At 37.4% G+C, this 27,168-nt stretch overlaps 1 protein-coding gene across 4 annotated transcripts; it reads right to left on the reverse strand.

Annotated features, from left to right (window-relative positions):
• Positions 1 to 26,166, reverse strand: VSTM2A (V-set and transmembrane domain containing 2A). Of its 4 annotated transcripts, none has more exons than XM_027643879.1 (5): positions 25,438 to 26,158; positions 22,967 to 23,133; positions 22,016 to 22,066; positions 18,482 to 18,818; positions 1 to 2,847 (listed from the first exon to the last, which is right to left on the reverse strand). In XM_027643879.1, the coding sequence occupies exons 1-5, from the start codon at positions 25,514 to 25,516 to the stop codon at positions 2,771 to 2,773; spliced, it is 711 nt and encodes a 236-aa protein (XP_027499680.1). In that variant the 5' UTR covers positions 25,517 to 26,158; the 3' UTR covers positions 1 to 2,770. The 4 variants fall into 4 exon arrangements, with proteins under 4 accessions (XP_027499680.1, XP_027499679.1, XP_027499682.1 ...); XM_027643878.1 differs by having other exon boundaries at positions 1 to 2,725; positions 25,438 to 26,126; XM_027643880.1 differs by lacking the exon at positions 1 to 2,847 and adding an exon at positions 2,854 to 2,985 and having other exon boundaries at positions 25,438 to 26,162.
• Positions 26,167 to 27,168: the final 1,002 nt, after the last annotated feature.

Raw genomic sequence — 27,168 nt, forward strand, 5'->3', positions numbered from 1 at the left:
TAGAATTCTGCTTTTAATTTCAGCTGGTTCTTTAATCTGAATTCCTAGTACATGGTGATTTATATCCAAGCAGCTAACAGCATAAAGCAAAACACAATATCAGTTTAACATAGTAACAACTTTTAACATTGTGAGGCTAAAGTGCTCTGCAAAATGCCATATGTCACTCTGGGTAGTTTATATGACTGTGCATACATGGAATAGTCATACAAGTTATATGGATACAGTAAACCAACAAAAAAACATGACATTAAGCATTTGGTTCCAGTTAAGACCAATGGAAACTGAAGTTTCCTAGCTCCAGGCAGGAGGTTCTCATATCATCCAGTCACAGACATCCATTTCATGGTGAAAATGTAGATTTCTCTCCAGAGTTCTGAAAGTTTGGTTCCATAGGTGTGTCCAGAAAGTGAGACTTCAAAAAGATCTGACTCTTGACTTTTTCTTTCCTTTACATCCTCTCTGATCCACAATATTGGTTTTGATTAAGAACATTTAAATGGGGACTGTTTTTAATCTTTCTATCAGTAGGCTGTTATTACTATGGAGCAAAACTTTTTCAATATACAATATTCCAAGTGGGTCATAAATTTTATGTGAATATAGAAGAATTTTTTTCCTTTTTCTCTGACAGTTATTCCTGATTTGTCTGTATTACACCAAATGTCTTTTCTCTTTATTACTGCTTAGACTAAAATCAAAGAAAGACTGACTATTCCCAATTAAGTTTATAGTACAGAATGTATGGGAAATTAGATCTGCACAAATACATTATCCTTTTTCAAACCATCAGTGTTCCAAAGTGTTGATTCTATGCCCCTAATTGGTATTTATCCCTTGAAAGTAATGGAGGAAGACTTCAGACTTATGAGAGTTTTGAGATAAAATGCTAGGCTTGTTGACCACAGACTGGTGAGATATTAAACATAGTTTTTTGCTTCCTTCTACATTGCTTACAAAGTGAGGAGAAATCACACATCTGACCACACTGCAACTACTTAATGCTGCTGTAAATAGATCATAATAAGCATGTGGTATATGTGATTGTCTGTGCTGATAAATGAAAGGGTGTGAATTTTTCAGCATCAGTGGAAAGAGGGAACAAGAAAAAAACCTTCCTGATTGCAGCTGCAAATGGTAGCAATTTTTCCTTCCTGCATTAATGAATGTAATTCATGTAACGCATATTACATCATTCAACAGCAAAATTTTCATGTTCATTTCACAGACAAAAAATATTTTAATTAAGAATATCAATGAGCAATGAAAATCCACTTCCAGAAAAAGCAAAGAAAAACGCTTCTTTGGCCATGTAGACGAACCGTGATGAGAATATAGTTTATCAGTGTAATAAATTCACTTTCCTATAACTCTTTACCAAAAGAACCTCCTTAAAGTCATGTTCTGGTTTATTTGACTGTTTTCTGTTTCTAACGTTCCCTTACATGCAGTATTTGACTGCAAACCAGCATTTTACAGTCTCTAGTAATTGAATCACTTCGTCTTCTATAAACATCACAAGTTAAAAGAGCTTTCAGCATCTGAACTCCAACACAACATACAAACTAAAATAATTTGTTGTCTAGAGACCATAACAAATTTTAATGTGCATTTACAGAGTAAACAGAGGGCTGAAGGAAGTCAAACCAGTCAAAGTGAAGAATATGTATTACAAAATCCACACATTACTGAATTACAAAGTAAAAGTGATGTTTAGTCAAAAAAAGAAATTAAAATGTCTCTCGGTGGCACGACATATAGATAATATTAAAAACTGGCTTGCATGAGGACCAAAGTATGTCTACTCTGAAGTTATATCACACAGACTGTAAGCAATTTACAGAATTTAAGTTAGTTTTGCATATACAGTAGTTGCAAAATTAGAGAAAACACACTGAAATATAGAACGCACACACACAAAAAAAAGATGTATATATATAAACCTCCACACAATCATCAGGGGTTGGCCTAAGTCTGTAATTGCCACCATTGAACAAGAAGCAAACAAAAAGACAGGAAAAAAACCTCACAGGGGAAAAAGAATAATATATTAAAAAGAGAAAAAAGAAAAAGAGAAAAAAAACTCAAAAGAAAAATACCCTCATTTGTTTTCCAGAAACAACATCCTCTAGTCTGCTGAGCTGCTTTGTGGAATTAATTTTCTCCTCCCTATTTCTCATGACAAAAAAAAAAAAAAAAAGAAAAAAAAAGGCTTTTTGAAAAAGTTTGCATGTATTTTATTTGGGTCGATGTTAAATCACTATGGTTTGTTTCATTATTTGGCCTCTTTTTGCTTCCAGGCTGGAATGGTTCTTTCAGTGTAGGAAACCAAATGTCATCCATGGTTAATTCTGTAATACTGATGACTCGCAGGCCAACCCCTGAGAAGTCAAGGATGAGGCTTCTCCTTGCCGAAAGAAAAGGAAACTATGTCTTGCTGTTACAAAATGTTTGATTACATCACACCAGTTCTCTTCAAATAAAATATCAGTGATACGCCAAAGAAAATAAGATATATCAAGAAAACATGTGGTATCCTCTTCTTTTTTTTATAATATTTATTTTATTTTATTTTATTTATTTTATTTAGTAATTTTGTTTGTACTTCCTGAAGAAGGTGCTCCTTGTGTAGAGATTTAGAGTACATTGGGTGCAGAGTGGTGGTTGGAGGTTAGGGTCAACTTTGCTGTCCGCTCCGTGGATTTTACAGGCGATTTGCTCTTTGCTTTAAGAAGAGAAAGTGATATTGGAAAAAGTCAGCACTTTTAGATTAAAGCAAAGCACCCTTCACAAAGCCACAAACAAGAAGCAGGACAGAAAGTCCATGGCTTGTAGCTATCCTCGCACCTGCGGAAGAAGTTATAAGATATTCGCTCATCTTGCAGATTTCCAATGCTCCTTATAAGGCTGTTTTAAACACATACATTTATATATTTAATTAGCTCGCCAGGTTGGCTCTGGTGCCCATGAATGTCTTGGCATGCACTGCAAATAACAACACATACAGAGTATTTCAGTCCCAGGGAGGGTTTTTGTTTTGCTTTGCTTTTCTTTCTCATCTGTCTTTTTAAACAATGTTACCCAGTGAAACCATATACTAAGAGGGACAAACCCAAACACCTTCCATCTCAGAGTGTTCTTTACAAAATCATTTCCAACATCACATCATTGATTACTTACAACAAAATCATCTAGTGGCTAAAGAGTGTTTTCTTGTAAACTGGAGGAGATCCTGGCAAATGGCTGTGCTATTTACAAGGGGGAAACAGATTGCAAAAGTGTTTGGATTATTTTTTTTGAGAAACTAGATTTTCCCAGATTTTTTTTTTTTTTAAATAAAGCTATGAAAACAATGGTACATATCATTATTTCTAAACATGTGACTATATATTTAAGCATGTTAGCAGAAAAAAAACATTCAGGGCTAGACTAATTAAACTGAAAAGTTCGCACACCAAGAGTATAAGTATTTAGATGTCTTACATACCAAGTCTCAGGGTTTGATAACTCCCTATATCACATTCCAAATTTGAAACATATTACATGAGGTGAAAACTATAAATTTAATTTGGTTGCACTATAAATAGGAGTTCCAATTATAACAGATTAATGCATAATCAATAGATTTTATATCTGTGTTGTATATTTGGAAAGTATTAATGTTATTGATAGTTACAGGCATCAGTTCTACAGTGAAGTAATAATGGTGTTATAAGCAGTCTTGGACTTGTAATAAATAGCTATTTTAAAAAAAAAATCTATTGATCATGTATAAGTTATTTTTGTAAAAAATGTATTATTAAGTAGGATGATGAATTTCACTGCAGCCCCAAAAAGCATATTTGTCTCCTCATCAAGACTATACACAATGAAAGCAAAAAGAACTCCAGGAAAGTGCATTTTTTAAACCTTGCAGATATTTATCAGTAACACAGTTTCTTTATATCTGCTATCTATGGTTATAAGTGTAGCAAGAAGTGTTTCTGTTCCTGTCTTTAGTAAATTTTTCCCTTCAGAAATAGGGATTAAACTAAATTCCAGATTTTCGATGAACACTGCTTACTTTAGTAAATACGTGATGTGAGATGTTGCATACATAGCAGTTGCCATGAAGCTCTCTTAGTCCTCTGTCACATACACAAAACCTTCTAAGTAACAGTGATATTTCAATTATCCACATGTGAACTGAATTTCTAAATGAATATTAACTTTTAAATGGAAACATCTCAAAGACATTACTGAGATGTTTCAAAGAAGTCCAAGGGAATTCTGAGCTTAGTTCCTACTGGAAGAACACAGGTATGGTAAGCCTACTTATCTCTTGCCCATCTGATAATGCTACCTGCATTATTACTTGAGTAATATTCAAGTACACTGCAGCATTCTTCTGAGCATCTCAAAACACTTGCTCTGCATTAGGAACAAGCAAACACACAAGCAAATTGACTGTGACTTCTTTCTGGGGCTTGTTCTCACACAGGTAGTATTTATGAACTTGAACTCCAGGGTTGAAGTAATTTTTGGTTTTGTTACAGCATGGATTTGTTCTCTCTTTATATAATGTGTAAAATTTGTAATTTGACAGATTATTATAAAGGATTTTCTTTCCCTAATAAGGTTAGCAGAACTTAGTTACAACCTTTATTAATGCTAGATCATTTCCTAATGTATTCAATTATTTTCACTTGTTTTAGTCCATTGAAATGAGGGTTTTTTTGATTGAATTAGGGAAATACATGGCTCAAGAGGTCTTTGGAGATACATTTCCTTTGCACAAAATATGTATAATACATCTCAGAAGAATCTCATGGATATTTTTTAATAGAGTTTTTTAACAATTAATAGTGTTGCAATTTTTGAATTCAAAAGCTGTAATGTGTGGAGGAGAAACAGTATGATATAAAATAAGTTTGATAAAATATTTCACAGTGGGAAATATTTGCAGGGAAAAGTTTCTTTGATTTTGGGGTTTTTTTGCTTTTTCAATATGACAATCTGTAGATCCCCAAATTAGGGGGTAATATATGATACAAACTCATGATAATCTTTTAATTTATAGTGTTCAGTTTCTACATAAACCATGACCTCCCTCCAATTGTTCTATGTACATGTTCTTCTCTAAAGAGCAAGTCTGTTTTTCTTTATCTTGCGGGGGATTTAGGTTAGAGTACAAGCAGTAAATGCAGGCTAAAGCAATTCGGAACACATGAGAAAAGATTTAGGCAAAATAACAACTAAAACAATTTCAGCTTCAATGTGAAGAAAGAGGCTATTAGGTTTGTTGGAAAAAATTGTCATAGACAGTGTCCTCTGTGAGGTTTTGGGAACCAGTTAGGATATCCTAATTTGGTTTAATAATTTCCAAAATGCTGTCTAACCCAAGTGGATAAATTTTCAGTAATATATCAGCCCAAATAAAATTGCAACATAGAGTGACATGTACGGCTATCAGGTGTGCTCTCATCTTTTCAGTGATGCTTTATGAAATAAAATTGCAGTTTAAGTATATTCAGGTTGGTTTTTTTCCCAGACATGTGAAAAATAATTGTATTTGTTTTTTCATGAACCCAAGTGTTTCTTAAGCTTTTGAAAGAGTGAAAGCTGCCAATGAAGAATGAGGACATAGCAAAACTGAAAGCAGCTTTTTTAGACTTTTTTTCTTTTTTTGTTCTATTTGTTCATATTATATTACTTTGTTTTTCCTCTTCAAAGAAGATGTGACCAAAAATATTCAGAAATTTCCATTTTGAGTTCAAATCTGAAAGTCATAGGGTGCTTAAATCAGAGACTCAGTTCCACCATTTTAAACTTATGTCAAAGGCAAGGTACACATCAAAATCCAAGTTAAAATATCTTGAAAATTCAAATATCTTGAAAATTCAGAGTATCCAGATTCAGACTTTTCATGCAGATGTGTTTTTAGTGTACTTGAATCACTGGAACTGTGAGCAAAGTAATGTAAGTTAAAACCTGTCTATCAGGCTGTGGATTTGATAAATTGATTACGCATTATGTATCCATTTCAAGCATTATTTTCTAATAACATAAGGACAGCTAAAATAAATTTTATTGCACGTCAACAACACTGGGTAAAGCTGGACTGCAATTATGTAACCCTCAAAAACAGTAACTCAGAAGAAGTAGCGGAGTATAATGTATGCGTATTTTGTTTCTACATTATTAATTAAACTCTACTTGATGTGTGTGTCAGACATTCTCAGAGTTTCACCTATCAGCCACTGGGATCCAGTTAAATTCTTCCTGTGAAATGTAAATACTTATTATTTTTCTTTTACTTCCTGCTACTAACACACATCCAAAAGAGCAAATGTCCATGAAATACTCAGCTTTCTCCTGTAAACAAATGCCATACTGCCAAAGGCATGTGATTATGAGATAAGTTTTTGTGCCACGGCATGAAAGAGTAGTTCATGCCACTAAGGTGTTTGAAACTGTGTTTTATTCAAATTCATGGTTTTCTTAAATGTTAGGAATACAGAGAGAAAAAATTCTGATAAATAATTGTGACCTTAATGTTTAAAACAATAAAAATATCTCTGTCAGAAATGCTGAAACATATTTTGTGGTTCACAGTGTATGGACCACACAGGTAAACATCAATTTTGTTCTGTTAATGAAAGTTTTAGAGCATCTAAGTATAAAATAAAGCCATCAGAAGTTATAAATTCTAGTGAACCCTAACTGATCAAAAAAGTAGTTACTCATCTCATGCCTGAATGACTACAGTCCCTGGCTTTCACTAAGATATTGATCAGATAAAATTTGTGTAAAGATACATGGGATTTTGGGAGACAAGCAGAGAAAAGCAAACACTGGTTGAATAATTTTGCCCGTTCATTTTCTCACAACTGGATGAAACACTGAATTGTAAACTAAGCAGCTGCCTCGGGCACTACAATTTTAGCAGCTCCTATTTGTAGGAGTATCTTGCATGGTTAACCACCTTGGGTCTTAAGCAGTTTCCATCTGCGCTTTCTAAGATTTGGGACGTAATAGCCTTCTGCATTCTGAGCCTCATACCTGTCAGAGACTCTCAAAATTGCCTTCTTACAGTTAGGCATATCATGAATAGTGTATTCTCATATAAATAACAGAAGGAATCTGCAAATTCAACAGCACTTCTTTACTATTTTATTAAACATATAAGTTTAGTTAGGGTATCCTTGAATTTCCTTTAAATAGTAACCCACTGATCAATGCCTGAGCAGCGTCCTGGTTTTGTGCTGACCAGTACAGGAGAAATACAGCCAGTGACACAAAAATCCATCCTAGATTCTCAGTATGTATTACATTATACCAAAATATCCTTACATATACATGGGGTTGTGCTGAATATGAATTAATTTTGCTGTTCTACTAATTTTTGAAATCTTGGAAGTTTCATTTTTCAGGAATTTGTGCTGATGTTTTCCATCTTTAAGTGCCTGGTCTGCTGTTTTGCAACACTTAGCTTTGCTTTATAGTGTTAGATTTTACATAACCTTCTTGTCAGCCCCAGTTGAAAACACGTGAAATCATAATTTTGCATTATTTCCATGTAAAGTAAGTAAAAAGTTCATGAGATAAACTTGCCTTAATTTTACTGGGGACATAAATTAACTATAAGATATCTTGGAGGACATTTGCTGTATTATATACATAAAGATAAATAAAATCAAGTACGGTTGATTTTATTTGAAGTTTTATTTGAATGTGTCTCACACAGGTTTTTAATAAATAGATTTTTTCTCTTTGGCCTATCAATTGCTATCATCCTTGTTCCTCTGAATTGCATAAATCATTGTTGTATATATGTCTTATACTGCTGAGATATATATATCCCTCTTCCTCTTTAGAGGAGTGACTTCTCATGTGTGTTTTAAGGCTCAGTCATCTGTGTTTGATTTTGAGGAACTGAATAACAGATGTCCAGTAAGTATCAGATTCAATGCAGATCCTCTTCCTTAAGATTTCCCTCCATCTTTATCCATTGGCTGTACAGTAATCAGCCTAAACTAGTGCGAATTGCTGCTTGAGCAAATGAATTTGTCTTATACACCAGAGGAAAAAGTTCTGAATTTCTGTTTGTTTGGGTTTTTTTTCTTTGTTTTGGTTGGTTGGTTGGTTTGATTTACTTGGTTCTTTTGTGGGTTTTTTTGTGGCTTTTTTTGCGTTTTGGAAGAAAGCTGCTTCCAAATTGATTGAAGTTTAGAATAGGTTATGTCTTGAATTTCCCTGAAGTCTACTTAGATTTCACATTCAGTGTGTAGTGCTGTTCATCTGATGTCTGTTCCTTATCTGTCAAGAACATCTAGAAGAGCAGATAAGGAAGAGGGATGGGATTCTAGATGGATGGTAAATCCTTAGCTTTCACTAGGTAAGGTGCCCAGGTGAACAGATGTGTTCAACCTTGTCGTGGAGCAAAAAAAGTGACAACTTTCCAACTCCAAATAGAGGGGAGAATTCTAACAGAAACTTGAGCCACAATAACTCCTGGAGCTCTTTCTCGACTAAGGCAGGCCACAACCTTTAAACTGTTGCCGGCTACACCTAAAGTCATGTTCTAATGTAAATTTAAGACGTTAATACTTGGGAGAAGAAAAAACCTGAGGGGACTTCAAATATAGGTAGCATGTAGGAAAATGATACTTGGCTTCAGGCAGTGGTTCAGAACAAGCCATAGTAAATCTATAAAAGGGAACAGATGGCAGTATGAAAGGAGAAAAAAAGAAAGAAGAATGGGAGTTTGAATGACTTCTACACTTTCACGATGCCAAGATGGACAGAAGTAAAATTAAGTGTATACCAGTGTGAACAAATATGGGATTTTACATTCAGACCAGTTTCTACATCACTCCCTACATTAAATCCTACCCACAGAAACAACTAAATCTCATCATTCTTGTCCTTCTATTGAAACATATCTGAGAGTCATCATTCTCTTTTTAATTCTTTAAAAAATGTTCTTGTTTGTATCGCATTATTTACCTAGTGAGTAGAACCAGGCTTCCTAATTGGGCAATCATGCACTATGAATAAGATAAAAGGATCTCTAATGTCATTCTCAAAGATGAAAATGAGATCATCAAAATGATTCAACCCTGCCATCCTTTCACTTTGAACAGACAGGAGTGAGGGGTGAGATCCCTAAACATATAATTCAAATGAGAATTTCATCAACATGTATAGATTTTCATACTGTTCTGATAAAACCAGCCAAAAATAACTGTTGAGTTTGAACCCAGTTTTTCAGAAAGATGAACTGGATAGTGTACTTGACTTAATCCATTTCGGGTGTAATTTTTGGTCTCTCTTACGTCCTTTATCCTGTAATACACAACTTCCATTCTCATCAGTGCATTTCCTTCTGTTTTCATATATAGCTTTGTTTAAATTCTGTTCTTAAGTAGTTCAGTACTAAATAATGTTTTATATATGAATATGATTAGGAAATCCTGATACAGTTCTACTGGCTTTATGAGTGTCATTCATTTTTGTAGCAGTTATTCTAAGTTTTATTCTAATGCTTATGCTTCTTTAGAAAAGTTTTTAGGTTGTTTTGGTCTAAAAGTGGTCTAGGTATGTGGGCAGATTGTCCCACTAAAATTCAGTTTCTGAAATTTTAATTTCCTTAGCATTTACATATGATATTCTCCTAAACAAATTTAGAGTAGTAACACTGCAAGTAGTTAGATTCTTATTTGGTGAAATGAAGTGTTGATGAATTGACTGTGCAGGCAATATGGGGGGTAAGGCGTGTCAAAGTCATAATGATTTTTGAAGCTAAGGGACACAGCTTTCAGCTTTAAAAGTCTATATTTCCTTCTAGCAGCTAGGAACATTTTTGTGCACATGCTCAACTTCTTCAAATTTCATGTGATCATCCAAAGATATAGTGAGGTCTTGATGTCTCTGAACTGTTCAGTGTATGTAAAACTATGAGTACTTCCATTATTATATATTTACTACATTATGGAAGCTTTTTAACCTTAATACTCAAACTTCCCTGCCTGACTTTCTTAGGACAATGAGATTCTGCCTACTTTGGTCTCAGAGTGAGAAATGTCCAAGCATCAATCACTTGTAGCAGATATTCTAATTTTTTTTCCTTCCTTTAGTTGGTGTTTTTAGCTTGGAAAGTTTTCAAATCTCTTCACGTGTATAAGTAATGCAATGCATTGACTTCAGGTGTTTCAATGAGAGAGTACTTTTTGGAGAAAAGGTTGCTAAAAGAGGTGTTTGCAAATAGTTTGTGAAATACCAGAGTTAGCTATTTATATAAAACTGAAAAGCAGGCCAGTATGCAGTACCCACTGCAACAACTTCAAAGAAGAGGGGAAGGGGTGCAAGCTCAAGCAAATGCAAGTCCCCAATTGGATGACTGGTATTGTTTCAGAACAACTGGTGGCATGCTTTTTGACTGCTCTTATCATCACTGGGCACCTTTCCCTCTTATTGTATCCCTGAAAACCATGGACAAAAAATGTCCTAGAATTTTTTTAATGTGTGGCAGAAAAAATAAAACCTGCTACATTTGTATTCATCTGTATGAAATGGTTGATTCTAAAGGAAATGCAATTTTTTCTGACTGTCCTATGGTAACCCATCTCCATCGTATACTTGCATATAGTTATGCCCTATCCTGAATGAAGGTCAAATTTAGGTTGTTAACAAAAACTATTGAATTGACTCTTTTAGCAACTGAATTCTGCTGTTGTTAGAAAACATGACTCCAACACAAATTGCTCAGCATTTTAGCAATGTTTATATATATATATATGTGTATATATTTGATATATGCCACTTAGTAATTAAACTCTTAATGGAACCATTTCTGAAATATACAATAAAAACAAGAGTTTTATTTGAAGAAAACTAAAATTGGACTTGTCTTTTTACTCCTCTGCTTTTTGCACCCTGTTAATTCTTTCATCTATTGGAAAGAAAATTTAAGTGGGTGATACTTAATATTACTCTATTAACTTCAACAGCACTGTCATTAAAAAAAAAAAAAACAAATATAAAGAGGGCTATTATGACACAGATGGAAGGAAAATTTAAATTTTTTGTGAATATTTCAACATATGATATCTAATCCCTTTTCTCATTTTTCACACCTGACACTTAGGTTCATAATTGACGTACAGTCAACCTGATCTCCTTCTGTTTATATCATTTATATAAGAGTTATTTTCATGGAACCCGGCTAAACTCTCACTGGATGAATCTGGTTTCTTCTGTCTGATTCCTAGATGATAAGTGTTTTGAGGCAGGGACCATTCCTTTGATCCTTTGTTTGCTTGGTGGATGATGCAGTTGTGTTAGAGACTAGAACAATGGCTCTGATTAACAGAAGGTACCTCTGTCTAAGAGCTGTGACTCACAAGCTCTTAATGGGTTTAGCTGGAGCAGTTTAAGATTTCAGTGCCTCCATCTCTCTGACTCCCCCTCTTATGGAAATTAAACCCCCAATAGTATGAGTGATACAAACAAACACCATGCCATCTCTTCATTTATCTCAATTTAACAGCTCTGTGTTTTAGTTTATCAGCTGTCATAGAGGCTTATAAATTATGCATTTATGGGAATATAGAGGCTTGACACTGTGAACTGTGAAAGCTGAGGAGAAGACACCTATTTCCTTCTGCCATCCAGATTTGGGGCAATAACTTCTATAGGAGCAAGACAAATACTTTGGGTGGCAACACTTTAAACTATAAGAGCTAAATCAGTGTTCACAATCCAAAGCCTTTACCCTTGCTATTGCTGTGTTACAAGTAAAATAAAATAAAAAAAGGGTATCGTGCCTACAACCACAGTACGCTAGTTTGAAAGTGGTGTATTGTGAGAATGAAGATTAAGTATTTGTGCCAAATATTGTATTAATTCTATCTTATTCATATTCTAGATTATTGAATTTTCCTGCTTTTATTTCAGATTTTCTCAACCTTTCTCATTACAGTTCTGAGATGTGGGATCAATCATAATATCATTCATCGATATTCAAAGTCTCTTCAGGTAAAAGATGGTCCCTGATTAGTAGATATTGTATGTGTGGGAATAATTCAATTGACTTCAAAATAAGTAATTGACCTGTTATTTTGGAAGTGTTTCAGACAGACACAATCCTATGTAGTCATAATATCTAACAGTATTATTCTAGTAAAGGTCTTTGCACCATCTGAATGTATGGCTCTCTGTGAGACCTACTGCTAGTTCTTGGCTTCATGATTGATTTGTTATTGCTCCTTGACAAAACATCTTGACTTTTGAACTCTTCTTTTTTTCAGTTACCCAGAAGGAACTGGAGATGGATACACCATCTTCTGTAGCCTTGTAGAAGTCATTTTATAATCCTTATAGCCCCATGTCTTTGATTTGATGGCCAAAATCCTCAGTCAGTGTCACAGGCAACAACAACAGTTGAGATAATAGCGGCAGTAGAAACAGGACTGGTAGCAGAAGTAGCATTCAGATTTACTCTTTGTATTTCTGTTGGTTGATGAACACACAAATTGAATGTTTGAAGCACTGCAAATGTGGCTGTGCATCTAACTTTCACATTTTTACAGCAGCTTTGTTCCAAGACAGTAGCATTTGAAAATAGATGGGGGAACAAACTTCAGTGAGGTGGATCTGACTAGAACACCCACACACAGACAGAATAGCAAGTTGCTCTGCCAAACACTATGATTGCAACTTCCTTATTATAGGGTAAAATGGAGAGTTTGGAGAAGAGTCTTCTCAAGGCTGACAGAAACATCATTAGTTGCTCTTCAAATGCCATCCAGCTTTGTCATCAACAAAGAAGGATTATTATTGTAGCTGTAAAGATGGTAATATGTCTGGAATGTCTTTGAAGCTTTTGAATTAATCAAATGTAAACTCCCTGTCCAGAGAATAAGAAAATATTAAAAGTGTTGAGCTTTCGAGCTAGTCTGACCTAAGGCTGCAAAGAGAAGCACTAGAAAAAGATTAATCAAAGTTGAAGAAAAAACACAAAAAAACTCTGACGCAACAAAACCTACCACCAAGAATACCCTCTCTCCCTGAATCTGAATGAGGTGAAAACAGCAGTTTTTAGATGTTTTCCTTCCCTTCATTCTGTTTCTAGAAACCTTCACTGTACTAAACATCTTCAGGTGGTACATGCTAGGCAGAGTTTAGATTTTTCTTATAATTCACTCTATGAGTAGAAGAAAAGTCATGTTCATCTTCATTGAGCCAAATTTTTTGCTATTGTAGATGAATGATGTTTTTTAAACTTCAGCAGAGTTGTATCCCTTCCAGTCAGCAGACAATTGCACCCATTCTTTTTCATTTTATGTGATGTAAAGGATTTTCATAATGAAGTAGGGCACCGAAGAGGGGAAACTTCCTGTTTCTCATCTGAAGCAAAAATATTCTCTGCTTTGCTGTATATCTGTCAAGTAACAAATGAGTTGTGTTCTGAAGCAAGGAAATCCCATCAGTTATTTCAAGAGCAGGCCCTGTCACATATGCTGCAATCTCTGATGACCCAGTGCAAGCTGTCTAATCGTGAAGCAATAAAAAGCAATTTGAGTGAACTGACAAACAAATCATACACAGCTTCTCCCCCTTCCCCATTTTCTCTCTTCTTCCTTTATGCTTTTCTCTTTGTTTACTGCATGTGTGGGCAATTTAGTGGTTATTTACCAAATAAAGTTATATCAGGTATGTAGAGCAGAATTACTGCAATTTTGCTACTGAGAGAACTCCTGTGGGTGTCTTCTACCAGATCTTTGTATATGACTTTTGCTCCAAAGGTGAGGTTTACAGTTCCCAGGTCAACAGCTAACTAGTTATTAGGGCTACATCAACTAACATGGTTTCAATTTATTCTGTTATTTCAGAGAATCTAAAAAAGGTGGAGCAGCTTCTTTTCAGGAAGAGGGAATGAAAGCGTAAATTTCAAGTAGAAGCAGAGATTGCAGTGTATACAGGTTTAAAATGGGATAGTCATTGCATCATCATCTTGCAAGAATTTCTGAGAACAGCTGAATAACAACAGAACTGTCACTTGGTTTTTGCTTTAATGAAGTCTTAAGAAAACAGAGACTTGACTTTTTGTTGTGCTGCAATCACAATAATGGTTGGTGCCTCCCAACCTTATGGATATTCATAGTTTCTAAAAGAGTAACCTAAAGACTCTCTTAGCAAAGAAAACAGTAATCTTGGCCATCATCTTGATGGAGGCTAGAGCAGACTTTTGTTCCTTTGCTTTAAGAGGAGATGGAACATAAATAAAAAAGAAAAAAAAAACAACAACACAGAAGTTGGTTTATATCTCAGAAGATTTCAAATTGGACATAATTTTTTTGCTTAAAATAGATTAATAATAAAAGATTCCTAGATTCCGTAGATAAAAACGGAGACAGGAAGGTATGTCATTGGTTTATGAGTATCAACAGACAGATGAAACATTTTAATCCTCTTCTTTTGCATTCATGATGATCAGCTTCTCAGTGTGATTTATGATGCCAAGAATCCAGACCATTCTGTCTTAGGTAAGGACCACCTTCTCCTTTTCAAGTCACTCACTGCAACTGCTATCATCAACAGGAAGTTTTGGCATGTAGTTAGGTTAATAGTTGAATTTGTTACTTCATGAAATAACAAAAAGTTGCTAGAAATGTGAAGAATTCATATGTAAGCAGTCAGAAAATGAACCTTATTGTCACTTCATTTGTAGTTGTTCCTTTTTGAGTTCTCTGAGACTGATCTTCTAGAGTCTGAAAAGCAACTAATGGTTTTGAGTGCTTTAACAGAGCATTGGCAGAACAGGAAGAGTTTGGAGGATATACACATTTCCAGCACAACAAATGGGATATACACATTCCCAGTACAACAAATTCTTCAGCCCTTTTTGTTGTCATAAATGTTGAGTCACTTGAATTCAGGCAGCAAAGTTTGTCTAGATTTGTATCCATGAAACAGTGACATTTGGTGCAGCCTGGAGACTATTTAGCTTCCTTTCACCTGAAGTCATTTTAGCTCTTGGACTCCATTTAATTGCAGCATTGTTTAGAGTTACAAGGATTTGTCATAACTCTCTGCTCTTGCCTTTGGAATAAGATAGGTTGTTATGAGTTATGCAGGAAAAAAAGTCTGTCACTCCACCTACATAGGACAATTTCTGGATATATGCAGATTACCCCATCAAATTACTCAGATTCCTGCTACGCTGTGATGGGTTACTTCATTTGCTGCAATCTATAATTATGAAATGAAAGGGTCAAGATATGTTAGCTTTGACTTTTTTCTTTCCTGACTATTTTGACTTTGAGTTAGTCATTTAGGGCTTCTTAGTATACTGTATTAAGACTGTCTGTGGGAGTGTCTGTTCTCATTAGCTATTTCATCCTATACTGAATCTCCATTACACTAATAATAATAGATATCTTTTTTTTACACTCGCATAGTGTTTTCAGAGCAGTGCAAAATACTGAATGGACCTCATACCACTTTAATTTGTCAGCCCTGGCTATTGAGCTCCCTCACAGTTATCACAGATATTTTTACTTTTGCGTAAAGGAGAATAGCAGAAATATCTATTCAGTTGGGAAATGATGATGTTTTAAAATGGTGGTGACTGTAAACTGCTTTTCTGGAGCTACATATTAAATATCTATTGTTAAGAAATAAATGAAATTCTGCAGTGTTTTTCAGGATAGAAGAAGTCGAGTAGAGTGCTATCTACCTTTCAAAAATAAATTTTGGGGACAAAATATTAATAAAATCAGAGTCAATTTTTCATATATTAGTAACTGACCTCTTCAGAAATGGCTGAATAGAGAATTCCCAATAATTTCAGAGTGTCATGTTTCCCATTGTTGTAAACGTATTTTACAATAATCTGTGATCATGGTAGTAAAAGTTATTGCTTGCCAATAACTATGTACCAGCTCCCTAATATTGGAGAATATTTGATACAATTGCCTATGGTTACTAATATTTCTCCCTTCAAGCAGTATTACTCAACATTGACAAACACATCATAATCAACCTGTATGTCTTTCAAAACATGTAGTTAATAAAGATACATTTGTATTCAAACATGATTGTGTGTTCTAGGCTGGATGGATACACTGCTTACATATAGCACAGCTGTCTGTGCATGCATATATATAGTTAGTAGGACGATGAAGAAGGGAAGAGTTTCTCATTTGATTAAACAAGGAGACTGTGTTGATTCTGCATCATAAAAAGAAGACTATTAATGTCTACGACAACTTCTTTTTGCTTTTTTGAGGTCTCACAACTGACATCTCCCTTTCCTCAGCTGAAGTTGCTCCTCAAAGTTAAACCCCCTCCCTGCCTTTTGTTCCCATGGGTATTTCTGTTAGTGTAGAATGACTGTAAAATGGAGTGAAAATCTAAATCTCACCATAGCTGGAAAAGTGAGGCCAAGATTTTCTGAAGCAAAAGAAAGTAAATCTTGGTTCTCATGAGTTAAACTGATGTTCACCAAAAATATCACAAATAATTAGTGTAGCAAGCGACTACTAAATTGAAATTAGGCCTAATAGTGATTTTTGGTACACTCTGTTTCTTCAGTACATAAGCTACACCTCTGATGAATGCAGAGTTTGCCTGCGCTTTTTCATAAAAAAATGAATTTATAACATAAATTATATTTTTATCGGTTTAATTTTTAAATTATTTATGATTGTGATCGTCTGCACTTGATCTGCAGTAATCTTTGCTCAAGTAAAAAATAAAGGATTTGGTTTTTTGTATTGTTTTTTCTTTTTACAGGGACCTTTCCATGTAATAATCTACTGCTCTCAAATTGCCAATGTCCAGTAATCAGTCAAGATATTGCTTGGACTAAAGACATAAACAATACTATAGATTCAATTATATATCAAAAATGATTTAGTGGATTAGCTGGTTTTTTACATACTTTGGCTGCAATGCAGTGTAGTCTGTTACTACATATTTCATAAACCTCTAACTCTTTAAATTAATTTCACCTAGACTGAATAGAAACCAGAGTTTTCCATTTATAGAAAAGTCTGCTGCTTTGAAATGTATGCGTCCAATGGAAAATCAGCAGTATATACATTTATCTGAGAGCAAAGCAATGATAGAATGATGGTTTAATATAAACTGAAATATTTGTTTTCTTTTAACAGCTTAGATGTTTTTCAGAAGAGCTAAAAAATAAAAGTGGCTCAATTTCAGTAAAGGAGAACTGAATGTAACTTTTAAAAAAGCTTAAAAAATGTATACAGAGATAAAATAGTGGTAGCACATACACCAGCTTTTTTAGGAGCAATACAAATATAAGAATTTTCATATGAATAATCATATTGTTCCGATCTATAACGAAATGTATTTTCCTTATGAAAAAGTTTTTCTAATAGTATGCCTGTAAGATGAAAGTGATTTCACAGTAGATGTGCTATTAAATTTATGGCATTCACAACTTTTTATTTAATAACACAGTAGCAGAAAAATGATGCATCAGAGCTAATTATTTTCCATTATATATTTTAAGGTATGTTGTGATTTCCTGCCTTACATTGGGCCCTCAGTGTAAATAGAAGTAACCCAGGAACCCTTCAACTTACACAGTTTGTTTTCCAGAGGATATCTGATAATTTTCAATGTCTCAATTTTTTATCCTGTCCATCTCTCTATTGCCATCATATAGTGCTGCACCTCCTGTATATTCATAAGCCTGTGCATAACTGTGAATTTTACTGTATCAATGTAGAAAATGCAGACTGATATTGATAATAGGTTATTTATACAGTGCTGAACAAAATCCCCCAAACAAAATGTGAAGTATGTTCATTTCTACATGACAGAGAATGGTGGTATTTCCATTTTAACCCTTGTTTTAAAACTGATGGTCAAGCACTTGCAGACGACAACAACATATTTTCTGACAAACCCGTGGTCTTTCTAAATCCTACACAATAGAGAAACTATGTGGTGTATCTAAGGTTTGCTTAGATTTAAAAGGTAAGTTCCTTATGAAAATAGGATTGATACTAAAAGTAAATTAATTTTACCAAATGTTGGAAATACAAAAATTAGGTGACTGGTGCAAAATAACTTAGGAAGAAACACATCTGGATGAGTGTTTTATTTAATTTATCAGGCACAGCCATCTTAAAATGAAATGAGTCATTCACTGACATGGCCCTCTCTCTCCACACACACTACAGGGAAAGATAAGCTTCGATTTGAGAGTTAGCCCTAGGTGGATAAAACAAGTAGAGATAAAATCCACATACAGAAGTTTAAGGTTTTTTGCTTCTTCTGCTCAGAAATTCATTCTTCAGATTTTAGGAAGTAAGCAGATATCAAGAAGAATAGAACCAGAAAGAAGGAGGAATAACTGAGCACCACACTCTTCCTAGTCACAATTCCTGGTTACCTTGTTGATTTAGCCTCCTTTTGCATGCTGGTAAGCAATCAAATGAAAGCTCAAAATGCTTTACCATACCTGATTGTGGACTTTGTTTGGGGATTTTGGCTGCTGCTTCGGGGTTGGAGGTGGCACGCACACGCTGATTGGCAGAATTGTGGATGCTACTTGGGACAGCTGCTGAGATGTTTTTACGAGGTTTCATGTCTTGCAACCACATTGGGGATGCCTCAAAGGCTTGCATTCGTCGAGAGTGGCTATTAGCATTGACCTTGAGAAATGCCTGGGCTTTGTATTCCTGAAGGTCTCCATAGTTGGCATCGGTCACCCTGCACTCATACAAGCCTTCATCCTTTTTCCTCACTTTTGAAATCTGCAGCTTGTGGGAGATGTCATTCCCTTGTACTTTCACTGTCTGCAAATTTGCCAGGAAAAGAAAACAAAGAAACAAATATGTTGTCAGGAATTTTTCTTTCTCTGCAAACTCTACTGACTCTACTGTCATAGTGCCAAATTAATCAATGGTGTGATTGTGCTTTCTGCAGGGAGGTTACATCAAGGATGTGTATGGCTAATTGTGTCTATGAAGATGCCTGACATTTTCTTTCCAAATCTGCTTAGATGGTTTCCTCTGAAATATAATTAGCCTCAGACAAATAACCAAAACTACCATGCTCATTTCAATTAATTGCTTAAGATTATGAATATGCTTAATGAGCTTTCTTACGTAAACCTGGTATCTGTGCACTTCCCTGGTTAAACCTTTCCAGTTAGTTGACTTAATTGAATAATTCAGTTTTTGAACTAGTGCATTAACAATTTTGCTGGAGCTGTTTTCCAAGATTTAAACCACATTAATAAGATTAGTACATATTCAAGATCGATTTAAGAGTTGTCAGCTGAAAAAAGACTTCTGTTTTATTTTTTATTGGTTTTAATATTTGAAGGCAACATAACATATTTTTGTTTCAGATAATTAAAACACATGAGTAAGTTATACATTCAGAAATATGTGATAGGTATTAAGATGCATTGGGAAAAGTTAACACAGGTTCCTTTTTGTATATTCATCACTTTAGAGAATTTATATTTCATTAATGTTCTCTTACTCTCTATCTGAATTAATACCTGTTTCCCTACCAGAAGCCAGTTAAAACATGTTCAGTGGTCTCTAAAACTTCAGCTTTGAAGAACTTCTGAACCTGGTTTACTTTCACTGTTACATAAACATGGACGTAAAGGTTGCTTTGTGTCTTATCAATAACAGGCGATAAGGAAACATCAGGATGATGAATTCATGGTAGTTAACAAAAGTGGAGAACTGTTAGATTGAAGTTAGTACATGGTATTGGTGATTGTAGAAAACATTGTTTCTGATAGCTTGGCATACTGTAGTCACCAGTGCTGGCAAAGCACCTATTCTGCCTGCTTGATAAATTGAAGAGCAACACTTGTGAATATGTTATTGCTTTAAGGTGCTGGATGGACTTTATAGTCTGTTGTGTTGTACCCAGCTCTGAATTTATACTTGGCAAACTGAGTTGAAAGTATGGATTGCACACTTACAAGCATAATATGTCTGATATTAATTACACATAAAGTGCTGGATAGTTATTTAAACCATATTCAATAATAATAAATCTCTACTGAACAGTTCATGTTCAGGAAAAGTATTAAAGAAGTTTCATATGAATGGAAAGAGGATGCATAGGTCATATTTTACCTTCATTTGCTTCCATACAATAGCCACAAAGTTAACAGTGTTGCATAGCACTGGCGAAAAACAGGATTAGTTTTGGCTTTTGCATTTGAAATTTAGAAATTGTTGCTGGCAGCACGTATGCATGTTTTCAATTTGTCCCTGATAATCATTTAAAACTGATAAAGAGGTGTATTTTAGCAAACATTCAGTATATTTTAGCATTTTGTTAAAGATTACTAAATGCACTTAAAACTTTTTTTCTTCTTTTCATGATGATAATTTACAGTAATACTCATGGAGACTGAGTATGTCTTCAGAAAAAAAAGAAAAAACAACTACATTTGTAAAAAGTGATTTTAGACATCTATGAAACATTGACTTTCTTTTTATTACAAATGTAAAATAAATGTTTTATGCAAGCTTATAGAAACACTATAAATACCCCATTATGAATTATTATCATAAACAATGAAAGAGATTTGTTACTTCAGAGATGAGACAAGCTTTAAAGCCTATATTGTGTTTCAGTTCTTATGGATTACTACAGAGATTTTAAAGGAGACAGTATTGATAGGTAATGAATTGTCTGCTAGGCCCATGTCTAGTGGAGTAGTATCCAAAGACTACATGTGGACCTCATTTGTAAGACAGTCTACAAATGTAACTGAATATACAGTCCATGACACAAATTTTTTATAGTGTATGGTGAGAAGTATCATAGGAAATGTAAGTATGGCTAGAATAAGTATTGTTTTGAACATAGTGTATCTCAATTCTCATTTATAAATGCCCTTCAGCTATACCTTGCTGCACTTTGACCTGATGTAATTATTTGGTTAGTTATTTGTAGGCATCAAAAGCAGCAGAGTAAAAGATTTAACAGAAATTATTTACCTCTATTTGTTGCTGTTTTAAGTCTTGCTGGTACTTACAGCCTTGGCTGTAGCTATAAGGCACTTCCAAAGGGATTTTGCCGGAGAAAGAGAAAACCCCTCTGGCCTCATAGAGAACACTCATGCTGCAGTATCTGCTAAGTATCTGTGTTTTTCCACTGCAGTGAGCACCACACCATGACTCCACCACTATACATTTCTTGGGATGCTGAGGAAGGAGGGTCTGAACTATTCTGAGGTCAGAAACAGCCCTGTGGCTGTGCCTGACTCAGGATATGGGTCTGCTGAGGAAGAGATCCTTTCCCTGGACAAGGGCTGGAGCAACGCTACTCATAATTCTGTTGAGACAACATTCTGGTTTAATCTCCAAACAGCAGACTGGTAACTCTGATGTCAGAATCTTACTTTCTTAGAGTCTCAGGGACCAAGAGTGGAAATTACTCCCAAGAGGGAGGTCTTGACCAAAGTCTTTCTGAGCTTTCTTTCTGCCAGAGGGCATGGCCCTGGGAAAGCACCCGTTTAAACAGCTGTACAGCCCACTAAAGGAAGTGGAGCTTCACAGACAAATTTCAGCCTTAGAACCAGCTTTGGAGTGCTAAGGTAGGCTCAGCAGTTACCCAGGGTAAATGAAAACAAGAGGTACAAGGAAGGATTGGTGCACTGCTTCACAGAGTACAGAGTCTGTCAATGGTCTACTGACTGTGCCATGTTGGCCAATGCCTCCATGCCCAGGAGTGTGGGGGGCCGCATGGGGCGGGGATGCCCTGGCACCTTGCCTGGGCCGGCAAGGAAGAAGTCATAGAATCACAGAATCAATTATTTAGGTTGGAAAAGACCTCTAAGATCGCCGAGTCAACCGTTGAGCTGCAGACTGCCAGCCTCCTGCAGCCTGCGGTGCGAATGGGGAGGAGATGCGGGGCAGGAACAGACTCGGCCCTCCGAGGGATGGGCTCTGACTGGGGAAGGGACCCCGGTCAGCGGCGCGGGGGGCTGCCCGCACCCTGCGGCGACACTTACGCTGATCTTCGTGCCGTCGCTGTCCAGGTCCCGCTCGGGCAGGAGCTCCACCTGCAGGGAAAGGAGCGCCTCCGTGGGTCTCCGGCCCCCGCCCCGCTCCGCGCCCCGCTCCGCGCCCCTCTCCCAACCCGCCGCGGAGCCCGTGCAGCGGCGCGCCGCGCCTGCCACCTGCGGGCCGCGCCGGGCACAGCCCGGGACAGCGGGGACAGCCGGGACAACCGGGATGCGTGGCCGAGGGGCGCTGCCCCGCGGACCCACCTCCCTCCCGGCTGGCGTGGGAGTCTTTCCGGGGCAGCTGAACGCCGAGAGCGGTGAGGAGCGGGCAGCGAAGGCGAAGGCGGGGAAGAGCGCCCCAGATGGCAGTGTAAGTGGATATGGCCCCTCCTGTCCCGCTCGGAAGGATGAAATTGCACAGTTGTGTTATTTTGGGGGTTTTGCTTCTTCTGGGCCATTTGTTCCCTCCTGCTTTCCCCACCCCTGCCAAACGTGTGCCCTCCTGTGGCAGCTACCTACGGCTGCCAACTCGACTGTGCTAGCTGTAAATTGGAGGGCATGTGTAGGATCTTGCCACTTGGGAAATAAAAAATTCCCACAAGGAGAAGTCTTTGAACAGCTGCTTTCCAAAGAGAAAATCTAAGAGAGGGGAAAAAAAAAAAAGAAACAGAGGGAAAAATAATAAAAAAATTAGACTTTGAAAAATCTACGTGGTTTTGTGAGCATCCCTAGCTACATTCAGGGAGCGACAGGCACCAAAGGCACCATCCCTTGAGGTGGATATTTTTGTCTGCAGGTTCCTGCATTGTTATTTCATGGTCAAAACTAAGTCCCTGGAGAGATACAGAACCTCTTTTTGGTCCTTCCTTCTGACCTCCCTTTCTTTCCTTCCCCCCTTTCCTCTCTTCTGTGGCATTCTCCAGGTGGTTTGAGGAATCCATGGCAGAGGATTAGTACCTGAGTGCCTGTCACCTCAGCTCCAGCCTCTTGGTCCTCAGCTGCCCGCAGAAACCACCACTGGATTTCGAGGTACACTGAAGTGGAGCCACTTTGGAAAGCACAAGACATCTCCACGTTCTGCCCTTCTGTGGCTGTGACATTTCGGGGAAACTCTGTGAATTTTGCTGCAAAACAAATGCATAATACGTTGGGATCTCTTGCTACCTACTGATTGTTTATGCTCTGCTTTTTATGTTGCCTTTTTTATTATTTCTGCTTCCCCTTCTCTTTTTAATGTCACTGTTTATTTTTCTCATTCTCCCTCTTTTCTGCTTCTTTTATTTTTTTTTCCAGTTTTCCACACATTATCTTTCCTGGTTTCTCTCACACCTAGATATGTTTTTACTCCCTTAGGCACAAATCCATTCTCTTACACTCTCAGTTCTGCTCACAGGAAATGCTCTAGACCCCCCTGCTTGCACCCATGGGCTAGTGAAGTTTCACATAATTAGGTCCAAATACCCTTGGGCAGAATGCAGTATTTCACCAGATTCACTGAGGGATTTTGTGCAAGACCAATTTAAGAGAGAAACAATAATTCGGATTTTGTATTTTGGAGGGCTGAGCTGGAAACCTGTAAGTTGTTAAACCTTCTGCAGCCAGCTGAAGCAGCTGTTGGCAGGGGCAACTCTGGACACTCTTCTGAGTGCATGTTACAATCACTCATCAAATGTCCATTTTGAAGGCTTTGTCTGAATTAGTTACTGTTTCTGAGAACCTCTGCTTGCAAGGTTATGTATAAATAAACCAAAAATCAATTCATCTTCTGTTTCTCTGTCCTTAGCAGACACTTTCTAGAATTAACCTTCACATTTGTATCCCAGCCCTTTAGCAAACCGAATCTGCCCATTTCAGTGTACCACTACTAGGTTTAAAAGCTAATCCTAATAGAAGTAGTCCAGGGCATCATTAATTGTTTAAGTCTCAGTCTTTACTTCCTTCTCATCCTTTCCTATAACTCACTTTAAAATTGTACAACATAATGAGTCATGATAGTCAAGTGAGGGGGACTACAGACAAACAATGTAATAAATACATACTGTGTTTTAAGAAGAGGAAATTTGGAAAGACACTGCAATGTCGCTTTCTGTTATGCATTGTTAACAGATTGACTAGAGCATATTATGATGTGAAGGAAACGCGATGTGAAGGAAATATTGCTCTTTGTCTCCTCCCCTCTTCCTCTCTATCCAATCTTCCTAGCCAACCTGGAATTGGTGGGATAATTTGGTAACCAGTGTTACTTCTCCTTCGCCTTTTATTTGTGCCTGGGAACACATACTTTCAAAGCTGCTATCTTCATATTTCACAGTGTCCCCTTTTCTGGCTCCCACCCCCACCAGTCAGCGATTGCTAGTCACCGAGTTAAGCTGCCAAATGGACTGTGCATTATGCGTGTCCGGGGCTAGTAAGTTTGTTTTGGGGCGATTTTTTCTTGTTTGTTTGTTTGTTTGTTTGTTCTGTCCCCCTCCTGCTCAGTGCGCGTGAGCGGTGTGGGGGCACACGGAGGGGAATACAGACGCCATCCTCCCCGGTCGCACCGCCAAGCGCAAAGCCGGCGGGGAGCTGCCGGCAGGGAAAGGCGGGCAGGGAGCAAGGGACGGCGGGCTGGGGGCGGTAGGAGCGGGCATGAGACTGAGGCACCGGGCGAGTCAGCGGGCAGCGGGCGCAGGGGGCGGCCGGGAGCGATCTGTCCATGGTGCTGACAGCGTCGCCGCAGCCTCGGGGTCCCGAACAACCGGCTCCTGCAGCGGCGGGGCTGCTTGAAATGCAAGGCGCGCCTTTCGGTGGAGAGGGAGGGAGGAAGGCGGCGGGGGTGGGGGGAGGTATTCAAAGAAGTCGATTTTGTCTTTTTCTCCCATTTTTGATGGGGGTGGGGAATGGTAGAAATACACAGTCACAGAATCGAAATGAAGGTCTGACTCCGAGGGTTGCAGGATAATAAGAGAGGAAAGAGAACACAGCACGAAAGGAGACTGCAACATCTTAAGGGAAGCAGTAGATTTAGCCATCCAGTATTTGGTCTAAATGCAATAATTATGCATGCACTGGGAGGTGTTTCTTGTACGCATACATGCCTATATACAAGCGGTCAGAACTCAAACACATGAATGTCCATTCCCCAAAACCCCTTTACTCTTCTGCAAGATGCCTGTTATTTCCCTCTTTGCAGTCAAGTAAAGGAAGCCTGTTATATTTCTACTTTGTGGAACTTCTCACTTCTTTTCCTCTTTACAGACAAGTTTTTGAACTAAATGTAAACCTGATTCTTGTTGTCCTCATCTCTTATCCACTTTAGTTTCTTTTTTCTTCTTTCACCTTTCTTCCTTTATTTTCTCTTCCCTCCCCCCCCCCCCCCCCCCATCCGGTTCTCAGACTATTTTAGCATAGAAAACCACACACACGTATTTGACAATAAGGGATCTTACCTTGGGTAGAAAATCCTTGCTGAATATACATAACTGAAAAGAAAATGAATCCAACATAAGCCAGAAAAATCCCCATCATTCCAAGATGAAGAAGTCACATCAGGGTAAAAAAAAAAAACAAAGGTGCCCTCAAAAAAAAGAAAGAACTGATGTATGAGTGTATGTACGTATCTCTAAATGTATGAACAAAAAGAAATTTCTAATGTTACAAAAAGGCTCTGTATTGTAACCCTAACTGCGACACTGGCAGCATTCTGCTACTCGATGGAGTCTTTTTCCTTGAGAAGAGCGAGTATTGCAACACAGTGTGGTTCAGATGAGCTGTCTCAGGCGCTGTGTTGCTTGAAGTCCAGACTCAGACTAAAAAAACACAAACCGTTGAAAAGTGGGTATATCAGCTGCTTTCTGCGCCTTTTTTCAGCTACCTGGCAGCTTCGCCCAGCGTCAGCTCTTGCTGCTCAGGATGTCGTGATGACTGCCCTCCCTACACACTGATCCAGTTTGGGAAGAGAGGAGTAGGGGAAAGAAAGGGGGGGGGGGGGGGGGGGGGGGAGGGGAGGAAAGAGAAGTCTACCGTGCTTGCATTGCTTCAACTTTTCCCTCTAATGGCTGCGATAATGTCTTTAACCCTTCCCTCTCCCTCCCCAGTCTCTACACCTCTCTACCTGTTCTGACTTCTGCTGGCTCTGATGCTGGGGTAAAGCTGCGGGGGTTTTGTCGCTTTTTTTTTTTTTTTTTCCCAATAGTGTACCGTTTATGATCGTAGAGAGAGAAGGGAGCCTTTACTGTACTGATGTAATCTTCGGTCTTACATCCCAAAACACTCAGTGGCTAAGAGGGCAATGCAGTGGTTTGATTTTTGGTGAGTTAAGCTGTTTCTGTTTTCTCCTTTTCCTCTCCCTTTTACAGGGTCTGAGGGGAAAATAGTTACTCGGTAATCCTATCGCACTCACTACTGCCTGCTCCAAATAACTATGCTTCTAGCAAATTATGCTAAAATGTTCTTCATTTTGTCTTCAAAGAGGAGGATACTTAGAGTGTGTTTAGGTGGCATTATACAGATTTCTGCAGAAAAAAAATATTTAGCTAGATAAAAATGGATTTTGATATGTTACAGATTATTCACAGTAATATGTATATATATTTATGTATACCAGAGAAGGTGTTTACAGCATATTAAAGAATGTTTCCTCCTGCAGTGTTTTCTTCCCTGTTTCCTGTTTTCTGCCTATGTATGTTAATACTGTTTAGACAAGAGAGTAACCTTGACTGTATTAGGTGATCAAAACACCTTGAAACACATCTGCACTGAGAGAAGTTCTCTGACTGAAGTCGTCCTGCTACTTGTAGTAAGAAGACATCTAGAAAGTGCTTGTTGCACGAAGCAATCACCAAATACCTTCTTAAGGCTGAGACATAGATTAAATAGGAACTGAAAAGAGCACCTGATAATCTCTCAGAGTGCCAAATAGCTGAATGTAACTGCTAATCACAAAGTGAAAAAAGCTACAAGCCATACCGAATTAAGAGAATTTTTTCTGCATGGGCAATATGCTTTTCTGCAACAGAACAAGTTCTATCATTCCTGGCAATAGAAGTGCAGCAGTTCCACAATGGTACAAGATGCAACTTTCACCTTACTCACTGCACCAGCCAAATTATTGTGTGCATACAAGACATCTGACATAGCTGCAGAGATCTCCTTCACAGGACTAATTCTAACTGACTGGA

Source organism: Corapipo altera, unplaced genomic scaffold (genome assembly GCF_003945725.1).
Source record: "Corapipo altera isolate COAL_440 unplaced genomic scaffold, ASM394572v1 24b, whole genome shotgun sequence".
NCBI lineage: Eukaryota > Metazoa > Chordata > Aves > Passeriformes > Pipridae > Corapipo > Corapipo altera.